Source organism: Physeter macrocephalus, unplaced genomic scaffold (genome assembly GCF_002837175.3).
Source record: "Physeter macrocephalus isolate SW-GA unplaced genomic scaffold, ASM283717v5 random_299, whole genome shotgun sequence".
Lineage (NCBI taxonomy): Eukaryota > Metazoa > Chordata > Mammalia > Artiodactyla > Physeteridae > Physeter > Physeter macrocephalus.
Window position 1 is genome coordinate 1 of NW_021145565.1, and position 12,425 is coordinate 12,425.

At 55.5% G+C, this 12,425-nt stretch overlaps 1 protein-coding gene across 1 annotated transcript in view; it reads left to right on the forward strand.

Moving 5' to 3' along the window:
- The first annotated feature begins 185 nt into the window (after positions 1-185).
- LOC102983342 (collagen alpha-1(XXVII) chain) overlaps positions 186-12,425 on the forward strand; it is a 70,313-nt gene continuing 58,073 nt past the window's right edge. Inside the window, exons 1-5 of the mRNA XM_055082785.1 lie at positions 186-260; positions 370-423; positions 1,295-1,339; positions 9,799-9,852; positions 12,121-12,165. Coding sequence (XP_054938760.1) covers positions 186-260; positions 370-423; positions 1,295-1,339; positions 9,799-9,852; positions 12,121-12,165 — 273 coding nt within the window. The remainder of the gene's footprint in view (positions 261-369; positions 424-1,294; positions 1,340-9,798; positions 9,853-12,120; positions 12,166-12,425) is intronic.

Sequence of the window (12,425 nt, forward strand, 5' to 3'; positions counted from 1 at the left end):
GCGCCCGCCAGCATCCCTGGGGGTGGGTAGGGCTTGGCGCCACCCTAGCATCTAACCCGGCAGAGAGCTTCCTTCCCGCAGGTCCCAGAGCCCCCGGCGCGGGGCGGGCCTCCCCCTGCGAGCGCCCGCGCCCTTCCCTGGCGTGAGGGTATGTGCCTTTGGACTACATCGTGGAAGCCAGCACCATGCAGTCCATGGGCATATACACTTGCCTCAAGGCCTATGTCATCGAGGAGCTGCCGGAGCCGCCAATGCCTCCAGCGAGGAAGAGGAGCCGGGCGCCAGAGGGCAGCGAGGGGGGCTGGGCCGGGCCGGGACCGCCATACCCCACCACTCGGCCCCTCTGACCTCCCCTCTGCTCTTTCCTAGGGCTACATTGGACTCCCAGGGCTCTTCGGCCTGCCAGGGTCCGATGGAGAGCGAGTGAGTATGCTTTCTTTGTTTACCTCCCACCCGGCCACCCCCTCTGCCAGGTGCCAGTCTGGAGAAGTCACAGAATGCCTCCTGGAGGAGGTGCCCCGGAGTTGGATAAAGGGACAAGTCAAGGCAGACGCCTTCCTGACACAGGGAAGAGCATGTGCAAAGTCCAGGACATATGCTGACTTGGCGAGTTTAACAGCACGGTCAAAGCGCTCAGTGTGAGGCAGGAATGGGGGGAGACAGGCTGCGGGGGGCACCTGGGAGCAGTTATACGGCACTCAGGGGCCAAGGTCAGGAGAGGGACTCTGTTCTGAGACTGTGGGGAGCTTCTGAAGGGCTTTCAGAAAATGAGAAACGGGCTCATTTCGTATTTCTGATCAAGTGCTTGGAAGCTACGGCCCGTGGGCCAGATCCCGCCAGGCACCAGTTTTGTAGAGCTTTCCGGAACACACCACGCTCATTTGTTTATGTGTGTCTGTGGCTGCTTTTGCTCTCACAGGCCTCTGGACCTTCCTCTCCGTTCCCTGCCCACCTGAGCCCATATTTGGGAACTCAATAGTAATCTCATCAACAAGCTGGGTAAAGAGAATCTTAGGGAAACAGAAGGAGCATTTATTGAGTATCTGCTGAATACCAGGGCGCTGGGTGCTTTCCTTAGGAATCTCCCCAGCTCACGTCCATGCAGGCCCCGACTCTGTAGCATCTGAGGACCGCCCATCTGATGTGCATATAACTGGAGCCTGCTGTGTTTGTGGACCAGACGCCAGGCCCTCTGTGACTTCCTCTTGTGGGTGAAAGAGGGGCTGGTTTGGGGCAACACTGCTTGTCTCCTGCTGGAATCCTGTCTTGACTTCTTCCCTGTTTCCCCCTACAGGGTCTGCCTGGCGTTCCTGGCAAGAGGGGCAAGATGGGTAGGCCGGTAAAGATTTTCCGTGTCTATTACGCAGATTCTATGGGTGAACCTGACCTCCCACTGGCCACGCGGCCCCGTCCACCCGTGGCCTGGGCATTCTTCACTTCTCTCTGCTCTGCCCTTGCTCTGCTTTGAGTGTGTGGGTGTGCATGGGGGCCTGTCTGGGCCTCGTGTCCTGCTGCCAGAACGCTGACTGGCTGCTGCCTGGCTGGGGCTGGGGGCTCCCGTGGACGCTGGGCTCCTCTGGGATGCAGCCTCTCTGTGCGTCCAGCAATTGCCCTGCAATGTAGTTCTGTGTCTGGGGGTGGGGTTGTCTGGGTCATGAGTGTCCATGCTGGGAGGCCGGCTCTAGACTGGGTCTAGACTGGGTATCTGCGCTCCTGTGTCAGAGAACACTCAGGCTCCGTGTTGTCCTGGTGTCACCTGTTTTACTCGTGTACACACAAGGCCAGAGAGCAGTGGGGTGTTGGGTAGACCCACAGGAGGCATGACCACAAGAGGGGCTGAGCAGGAACCCCGATCCACCAGGTCAGGCTGAAGGAGACCCAGGACTGTAACTGAGGCATCTTTCTTTCTGGCCCGGCCCATGCTGGTGGCTTAAGGCTCTCTGCTGCCACCCTGCAGGTCAACTCCTAGACTTGGAACCATCATCAGCTCTGGGTCTGGCCGTCCCTTTGCTTGTGGTTGATGGAGAAGGGATGGCGGAGGAGGAGGTTAGATGGTGAGAGGCAGCTGGGAGGGAGCCCGGAGCACTCAGGGGTGGCCCAGAGGGGGTTGTCTGTGATTCTAGGGTTGGCATGCGTGTTCATGGGCACCTTACCTGTTGTAGTATAGGGATCTGGGTCCTCTGGGGGCCAAGCTGGGGATTCAGAGAAAAGCAAGATCCAGGTCCTGGCCTCAAGGAGCTGACAGAGGGGGTACCTAGGACAGTCCGTGGCTGACAGCCCCCCTGTGCCTGAGGGCTAATATCTGGCACTTAGATGTGGCCAAGGAGCAGCACCTGATGCTTCTGGCTTCAGGGCAAGGACCTGGAGTCTGTGAGGGCTGGGTTGGCCTCTGGATCTGTTCCTCAAGCCAGGTGACCTTTGTCAAGGAAACTCATTCATTCATTCACTGAAGTTGAGTGTGTGCTATGGACCAGGCACTGTGCTTGGTGCTGAGCAGTGAACAAGACAAAATTCCCATTCTCAGGGGCAGACAGACAGACAGACAATGACTGAATGGGGGAATGGAGGGTGAGTGGTTGAACGTCACGTGGTGCTGAGTGTTAAGATGGAGTAGGGTAGGGGGACCGTGAGTACTCGGGGTACAGGCTGTTGGATAAGTTGGCCCAGGAAGTCCTCCTCTCTTCTTGAGAAACCTGAAAAAGGTGAGAATGGGAGCCATGTGGCTATCTGGGGAAGAGCATTCCAGGTTGAGGGAACAGTGGGTGCAAAGGCCCTGGGGTAGGAGCATTACTGGCTCTGGACTGCAGTTTTCCCATATGAAAAATGAGGATGATAGCTTCTAGCTCGTGGGCTCATTGTGCTTGTCAAATAGTAAGAACTCAATATAATAGTGGCATTCGTTGTTTCTATTTGTAGTTGTTTGGGTGGCTGAGGATCTCTCTGGTCTGTATGACTTGGAGCCAATGGCTTTACCTCTCTGGATCTGTTTTTCCAAAGTTTAGGTTGCAGAGTGGGAGCAGTTGACTTACTTAGAATATCTCGGTGGGGCCCTGTCCCATCACCCAGGCCTGCCTCCAGTGCTACCCATGGGGGATTTGCTCAGACTCCATCCTGGGAGCCCCACAGAAGGCCTGGCATTGGCACTTTACAGATGAGGAGATTGAGGGTCAGGGGATGAATGACTTGGCCAAGGCCTTGTGCTTCTGAGAGTCAGAGCTGGGTTAAAATGCAGCAGCCCGAGCCTTTACCTCTTGCCCCGGAGTGTGGCTCTGGGGACAGCACTATAGCCAAAACAGACCAGAAAAAAAAAAAAAAAAAAAAAAAGGCAACTCTTACTGAGGCCCTTTTACCTGCATGGTATTTTTTTTTTTTTTTTTTTTTTTTTTTTTTGCTGTACGCGGGCCTCTCACCGTTGTGACCTCTCCCGTTGCGGAGCACAGGCTCCGGACGCGCAGGCTCAGCGGCCATGGCTCACGGGCCCAGCCGCTCCGGGGCACGCGGGATCCTCCCGGACCGGGGCACGAACCCGTGTCCCCTGCATCGGCAGGCGGACTCTCAACCACTGCGCCACCAGGGAAGCCCCCTGCATGGTATTTGAACCACATGTGGTTCTCCCATTGATTCTTTGAGGTAAGATTGATTATACCTATTTTCCACACGAGGAAACCGAGGCTTCAAAGCCATTTGCCCAGAGACCCTCTGAGGACTTTCCAGACTTAAACCCCCTTAACTGACAGCTCATTTCTGCTTCTTTGCTCTGTGCCGTGTGCCTTTAACTTCCTAAGATTCCACCCTGCCCTCCATGATGGGTGTTCCCTGGCACTGGGGTGTCAGGCGTGAGTGTGAGAAACCGCCCCCATTCTGCCAAACAGCCCCATGGCCACGCAACACCCCTGAGGGCTGTGAAAGTCTCCTTGACTCTGGTCCAGCTGACATGGCCAGCAAATGGGCAAGGTCTGCGTCGGATATGATTTAATCTGTATGGAATATACTTCATATCACTGAGTCCCTAGGGCTTTGTCTGTGCCTTTGCCTGGCCGCCGAGTCTGCTGTGCCCTTGGCCCACACACTGCTTGAGCAGACTTTAGGGTCATCCCCCTGTTATGTGCTCCTGAGCCCTTGATCTGCCTGATGGGGTTGGGGGCTCCTTGTGAACGGGTTTTCCTGTTGTCAAAGCTTTGGGCCGGGCGACTTCTAGGCACTTATTAACAAGAGGAAATGTCAGGAGAATGAGCTGAACTCCCTCATGCCAGATCACAGCTGGCCTCACTTCTGCCAGGGCTGGTGATGATTTTGCTGTAGTCCATTTCTCTCCAGCAAAGCAAAACCTCAGGCCCGTGCACACGGCCTGCTCAGTGTCAGGCTGGGAAGGAAGGTGTGTGGGAGTCTTTTGCTGATGGGAACTGAGAAAGACAGCAGAGGTCAGCACATCAGTGCTGCAGGAACATTAGTGATGATGTGGCCCAACTTCCTCATCAGACAGATAAGCAGACGTATCTTGGAGAGGCCAGTAACTTGCCCAGGTCACACAGCAAATTGGTGGCAGAATCAGGACTTGAACCGAGGACCCTTGCTTGTTCGTGCAGGATGCTCTCCACATCACCCCTCTCCTCTCTGTGCTCACATCTTCAGCCTCTGAAGGAAAACTTAGACCGCAGCTCTCATCTCACATCACCCGCTGGAAAGAGAAATGTGTTGTGGTTTCCTGAGGAGGGGACCAGATATAAGATGTTACAAAGTTGGCTGGAGTTGAAGGGGTTTCTCCCGGGCTATCCCGGCTCGTTTGGGGCACAGTGCAGTGACACGCACAGCTGGGGACCGAGCCATGTCTTTCAGCCAAGGGTCTCTCATGGGGCCTAGGAAGACGCCGCGGCAAATCCTCTTGTCCGGCATCCTGTGGCTTCACTATCAAGCCCGCTGGAATGCCTGGCAAGACCAGCCCCTGCTCACAGCTTCTCTCATGGCCTCTGGCCAGGCCTGCCAAGGCTGGTCTTGTGTAGTGAGTCAGGCGGGCAGACCCTAAAGCTTCGAGCTGGAAAGGTCCAGCCTTGGCTCCAACTCCCTCGGTGTGTGGCTTCGGGATAACTGGGACTTGTCCAAGGCCACATGCCCGTCGGGGTTGGGACAGGGCTTCTCACATGGTTTAGTTTTGACTTCAGGCTCTTTCCACTTCTCAGCCTGTGGGGAACAGGGAGCAAAGTGGTTTTCAATTGGGGAAACGGAGGACAAAGCAGATGAAGGTTCTTATTGGTGGTGATGCTGCGAGCTGGGGGTGTGATCCCCAGGGTCCCAGACTTGAGCCGGGGCTGTCCCAGGTCTGTTGGCAACCCTGGAATCCTGCTGAGAGCTCTCCCTGCCTCCGTCCTCCTTGCCCGCCGAGGTGACTATTTGTGGGTGGATTCCCAGGTGAATATCAGAAGGTGAGAACATGCTCAGCCTCATGAGAAAAGGGTGTTGGATCTCAAGGGGTCTTTCCCTGCTGGCACACTCAGAGAGCACGCATCTTCTAGCAAAGAATACAGGCTGTTGTCAAGTGCACCAGGAAGGACGCAAGTCAAACCTGTGCGGGAACCTCCTGACTTTGGAGAAGGTAAACCCTGTAAAGAGGACTCCAAGATCCTTCTGCAGACTCTTCCTAGAGGTTATTACGGATTCCCACTGTTGGTACCCAACCAGCGTGTGATGGCACATTAGAGTTTACCAGAGGCTGCATTACAAACATCTCACCTCTTCCTCAGCCCAGGGGAAGCTGGGCAGGTGAGTTGTCAGGTGGGTGGGACAGGACTGACCATCTTACAGGCCGGGGGGCTGAGTCTTCAAGACATAGCAGGACTTCTGATCCTGGAGGCTGCATGCATCCCTGCCCCCTACATCCCACCTTGTGGAGCAGACCATCGGGTAGACCTTGGCTGCAGGCACGGGTTAGATGAGAGGGCTCTCAGAGGCCCACTCAGCCTCCGGCGTCCTGCCACAGATGTGGTTATGAGGACCATTCCTTTTTTCCTCGTCTATTCCTCTGAATTGCTGTAGCCAAGAGAGAATGTGGAGTCTCGCCCTGGATCCCGGTTCTGTCTCCTCCTGGGCCTTGTTCTGCTCAAAGTACGAGGCATTCAGTTCCCCAGGGGGGCCCGACCTGGCCAAGTGGAGAAACCACGTGGCTGGGGCCTGGCAGGACGCCAAGCTCATTCCTTGGGCCTTGGGCCAGCCTGCTGCAGCCAGGAGCTCAGGCCTGCACAGGAAGGTCCTGCTGCCGGCTGGGCCGGGAGTGCACGCCATGCACAGGCGGGCACGGCCAGACAGAGAGAAGCAGGCCGGGTGGAAGTGGCAGCGCACGTTCATCTCGGCGGCCGCCTCTCTGGGATCTAGAGGAGCAAGAGGAAGGGCCGGAGGCAAGCGTCGGAACTGGCATGTGTTGCTCAGTGGTGGAAGGATGCAGCAAGCTAGCAGGTTGATGGGGCCCTGGGCAGGTTCTGGGCCTCCAGAAGGAGGTGCTGAATGTCAGGAACACCTAGGGTCTTTCCATCCTAGACCATCTATGATTATTCCAATCACAGATCTGTTCTTCCAGCTCTTTTAAAGCCCTTTTTTCCAACTATTGTGTTCTTTTTTTTTTTTTTTTTTTTGCGGTACGCGGGCCTCTCACCGCTGTGGCCTCTCCCGTTGCGGAGCACAGGCTCCGGACGCGCAGGCTCAGCGGCCACGGCTCACGGGCCCAGCCGCTCCGCGGCACGTGGGATCCTCCCGGACCGGGGCACGAACCCGTGTGCCCTGCATCGGCAGGCGGACTCTCAACCGCTGCGCCACCAGGGAAGCCTCAACTATTGTGTTCGTAATTACCCTAGATTCCTAGAGGTCATCTGCTTGGCTTTTCCGAAAGAAGGGAGACAAGGTGGAGACGGGTATGAGGCCACCGAGCACATACAAGCAGAACCAGTCCTGAGCCTCAGTAATGCCGTTCCCTCTTGTGCATTAGCCCAGGGCTCTCATGAGCCCTTGAGAGACCATAGGCTTGCTCTAGTCTATTCTGTGTATTCATGGTCCATTCGTAGCTAAGAGATCGGGCTCTGGAGTCAGACTGCCTGGTTTCAGATCCCAGTTCTGCTATTTCATAACTGTGTGACTTCAGACAAGTTCCCTAACGTCTCTGGACCTCAGTTTCCTCATCTCTAGGATGGGACCAATAATAAGCCCTCTCTCATTGGGCTGTTAGAGTTTGCTGTTTCTGTCATTGCTGTCACCCCCCCACACCCTGTCGTCACCCACTGGCTGTACTCAGGCTGTATTTTGTCCGCATAAGTGCCTCTCTTGGGGGTTTTGACCATTCTGATGGCCTCTCCCTTGCTTATGCCTCAGAGACGTGCCCTCACCTTGCTGCTGCCTCCATGTGCTGCCAGGGACTTGCCCGGCATCCAGCATCTCGGCTCATTGTCTCAGTACCCCGATTGTACGGCAGAGAAAACCGAGGCTTGGAGAGGCCTGTGAGTGGTAGAGCCAGGATTGTCACTGGGCCGCACTGGTTCTACAGCCTCACAGGGGAAGCTGGGCTGGCAAATGAGTCTGAGAGGATTCCTTGAGCCAACTTGGAGTGGCCCTGTCTGCAGACCTGTGGGTTTGAACCTGCCTGGTGGCTGCTGGGTATGATTATATTGGGCATTGCAGCCAGGATTGGTGCCTGGGGAATGCTGTCAGGATCTCTGTCTTCCTGGTGGCAGCGGGGCCGGGGGGGCGGGCGTTCCTGCACCTCAGGGAGCAGGCTCCTTCCCCCGAGGCCTTGTCCAGGGATTGGGCCAAGCTGAAGGATTCTTAGAGATCACACCCCACCCAGCCTGAGCAGGACAGAGGGTCAAGTGAGGGTCTGCCCGCAGTCACACAGTCAACCTGGAGGCGAGCCCGGGCGAATCTCCAGACATTGAACTTCGACAGCAGAGCGTGGACTCCCCAAATTCTGCTCCTTGTAGGCCACGTGGAGTCAGCCAGGTGCCCGGCTAGACAGCATCCCCCTTGTCCCCTGAGGGATTGTCCTCTCTTGCCAAGCCCCCAGAGGCAGAGGCAGTAGCTCAATGCCTTCAGAAGCCTTCCCTGCCCACTGCTCACCCAGCTGATGTCTCCTGCCACAGGAGGTGAGAGGGCTCTCTACCTTACGGTATGCCTGAGAGGGGCTGGATTGGAATCTGCCAGGGGGACTCCAAGGATGTGGGAAGAGGCATCTTAGATACGGTCAGATGTAGCCCCACAGAAACTCGATCTGAAGGTGCATGCACGTGCACACGCACGTGCACACACACACACACACACCCCTACCTCTGCCACTCTCTAAAACCAGTCAGGCGCACACTGGAGCAGCTTCTGCATGCCAGGATTTGCCCATGCTCAGCTCTGCCACAGACTTGCTTTTTGTCCTTGGTCAAGTGACATTTCTCTCTGTGAGCCTCAATTTCCCCACCTGTGAAATGGGACCAATAAATAACCTTTCCCTCAAGGGTGAACGTCAAAGGCAAGTAAAGTTTTGCATACAAAGTCACTGGCTTGGCCCAAATCTCTTTAATATGTCCTCGTTTCCTCCTTTGGGTGTCTGAATGAAGCCATACCTCCTATAGGGTCCATATCAATGCCTGCCCTTCAGGTCCATGAGGGCTTCCTGGCAGAGGTGGGACTTGAGAGGAATAGTATTCTGGCCAGGGCAAGACAAAGGCCTAGATGCACACGCAGTTCAAGATCTCTCTGCTCAGCCAATGTAGACTTTGTAATTGGTTTGGGTTTTGTTTTTAGCTTTGGTCTTTTTAGTTTAATCTACTTACTGGATTCCCCCGGTAGTGTTAGAAACCAGAAACAAATTATGCTCCATGAAGAATCTTTACTGTTTGAACAGCTCAGGCATCCACTTGGTCAGAAAAACATGTGCTTTGTTTTTCATTAAATTTCCCTGGAAAAACAGTGATTTGAATTCAAGGAGGGGAGAACACGTTTCCCTGAATTCCAAGCTCGAGGAACTTTCCTTTCCTTTTGAAGTAGAATGGAGTTGTTCCCCCTTCTCAGCCCCCAGAAGCTTCCCCACAGCTGATGTTTTTCCAGCTGCGTGTCTCCCCAGAGAGCGTGGAGTGGGGTCACGGAGGGGGCGAGAGGGCCAGATCTGCCTGGGCCAGGCCTCCGGGCCTCTCTCGGCTGCCGAAACTCACCTGTGGCCGCGGTGCTGACGTTCCCTCTCCGTGTGACTCTGTATGACCTTGACACTTACCCTTTCAGAGCTTCATCTTCTTTATCTGTAAAATGAGGATTGTGATTCCACAGGGTAGCTTTTGAAGAGCACGTCACAAAAATGGCAGAAGGTCTGAGCTGGGAAATGCTGCAGAGGGCTTTCCTGCTTTGACCAATGGGGAAACCGAGGCCCACAGGGGAAGGAGTGACTTTTAAAACTCTCAGCAAGTCAGTGACTGGTCCAGGCCTAGACCCAGCTTCCTGACCCCAGACTCCCATCAGGACGGGGTCTCAGCATGGGCGCTGGCATTTCCATGCCGGAGAGCTGGGTACTATTTTCTTTTCTGAGACTCTGAGGCCGTGAGAAGAGGGCTCCCTGGCCATGGGCTCCTCCACAGTAGCCGGTCCTTGGGATGTTCTTTACGGGGAAAGTTTGTTGAGGGCCCGAGGTGACTCGGGACTCCACAGCCTGCCCAGATCCTGGAACCAGGGAGTGAGGTGAGACTGCATGGATGTGTCCTGTGTCCCCTGGGGGTCTGGATCAAAGCCACCCGCTGGTATAAACACTAATCTGCAGATGTTTGCTCTCTCTCATGCCCTCAGGGGTTTCCTGGAGACTTTGGGGAAAGAGGCCCTCCGGGACTGGATGGAAACCCTGTAAGTATTTCATGTCTTTGGGTACAGGAAAGAGATTTGGAGCGAACACACAGCAGGTTTTAGGAACCTAAGCTTTTAGGTCAGCCAGCCGAGCCACCCATGAGCTGGGTGCTCCTGGACAAACTGCATGATTTCTCTGAACCCCAGGGTCCTGTCTGCTATGGATGCCCTGTGTACCCCCTGCCACCAGGAGAGCCTTCCAGCCCACTGAGCCCTGGGTCCCAAAGCCCTGGGCTATGTCCCATCCTCAAGGACTCAGGAAGGTTCATGGGTCACTCCCCACTGGGGAAGCCAGAGCTGCTGCCATCTTACAAAGCACCAGAAATGTTTATGGGATGGGGCCTGGGGAAGCAGATGGTTTTGCAGGCCCTGTACGGAGGGAAGAGACGAGTTCTAAAGAAATCTCCAGCATAGGCATGTTTATAGCGTCTGTAAATAATCGAGGCCCATGAAGGAACCAGGTCAGCCTGCCCTGGGGAGCTGAGGCCGCCTCTCCCTTCCCGTCCCAGTCTCCAGCTTCTGTGGGGGGAAGATTGTTCTCTGCCTGGGGCTGCAGACCATGTCCAGAGCTCTTTGGAACACCTGCCATGTCCCCCCAATTCTCCTGGGGTTTCCAGCCTGCACAGCTGTGCCCAGCTGTTCCAGTGGCGGAGATGGCTGCTAGATCCATAAGCAGCACCTGATTATGTGTTCGTGTCAATTCCACAAATGCTCCCTGAGCCTCACCCAGCTGGGGCTGACCTCTGGGCTCCCTGCGGGGCTGAAGCCCTGGCCTCGGAGCCAGATGGACCTGGCTTTGAATCCTGCTGCACCGCTTGCCAGGCGTGGAAGCTTGGGCAAATCAGTTCACCCATCTGGATCTCGGTTTCCTTATCTGTAAATCACGGGGATCCGGTGCCGGCCTCGGAGAGCTGTTGAGAGAATGAAATGAGAGAGGGCAGGGAGGTGTTGGGCCTATGGAAAGCGTTCAGTGGATGGAGGGGTTGTAAATATTAGATAATGATGGGACACGTCTCCAGCCCTGGAGGAGCTCATGACCATCTCCCTAGTCCATTGCACGAGGTGAAGTTGAGATGGGTGGGATCAGAGAGGTCCCAGGTGCTAAGGAGGAGGGAGAGAGAAGCAGGGAAGACGCCTGGAGAAGGTGGCGTTGGAATTGGGATGAGGAAAGAGGTGGAGGACACTCCAGGTGGAGGAAAGAGCACTGGCAGAGGCACCCAGGTGAGAAACCAGAGTCTTTCCTTCAGTGTATCAGTTACTGGATTAACCACTATAACATGTGACGTCATCCTGGAAGGGCCCTTGGGGAGGGGCAGGGATGTCTTTGTACTCATGGCCCAGAGGAGCAGAAAGAGGACCTGATGCGTGGTCCCGGCTCTGCCACACAGTTGAGTGACCTTGAACAGGTCCCTTCCCTTTCCTGAGCCTCGGGTCCTTCATTTTAAAGCCAAGGCTGCTTCTCCTCCTCCTCTTCTCCGTGGCTGTAGTAATGACCTCCCGTCTGGGATGGCACAGATGAAGGAAGACAAACCCCCTGGAGGATGTTGGTTATTACTGATCACCATTTCTAGAGACACCTTTGCATCTTGAACTTGCTCCAGACCCCTCTATCTGTCTTTACTGGTACAAGCAATTGAAGGTCCATTTTTAGAGATCTGAGAAACAGAAACTTGCACACTGCCACACACGGCCACATCTCCTGACTCCCAGGCAAGAGCTCTCCAGCCTCTCAGAGACCCTGGGAGGTGGGAACCGGAGAGCCTCCTTCTGGTGGGGGGTTGGGGTGGGGGGGGTTCTCTGAGGGCCCCCAGCACCTCCTGGCTGAGAGAAAGAGGGAGGCCAGCCTGGTGGCTCTCAGCTTGGTGCCCTCACCACTGCGTTAATTCCTTGAACTTGACCTTGGGAAATTGGTTAACCTTTGGAGCCTCAGTTTTGCCGTCCGTAAAGTGAGAGCGAGATGAGATCTGGGTCAGGCATCCTGCACATCTTGTTTGCCATGACCAGGATTCTTCCCATCCTCACACCTACAATTGGAAGGTACTGGATTTGGAAATCCAATCTCCCCATTTCACAGATGTGGAAAGCTGATGGCAGAGGGGGGAGGGTCTCGTTCAAACTCCAGGCCAGGCTCGGGAGAGTCAGGAAAAAGGAATGGTCAGCTCCAAAGGATTCCACCAGGTGCCCACGTGGAGGATGGTGTGGAGGGCGTGGCCTGGAGAGAGACAGAGCAAGTAACCACCAACCACCTTCGTCTCTCTTTCTTTGCAGGGAGAACTGGGCTTACCAGGGCCCCTAGGAGTCCCTGGCCTCATGGTAAGTACACAGATGCCTGGGGACGGGGAGGGCCAGGATGCCGGGTGTGGGGAACAAGCCGCAAGTCCCCTCGGAGGAGCTGGGGGTGCAGGACAGACAAGTCTAGGAAGGGGGCTGAGGGAAAAAAGCCCTGCTGTGTGGCTTCAGATGGATCTCCTACCTTCTCCCAGCCCCTTTTCTTCATTAGTTAAATGAGGATGGGTGCTTGGAGCATGGGACTGCCATGTAATTTCACACCTGCTGCCTGTCCATCGCTCTGC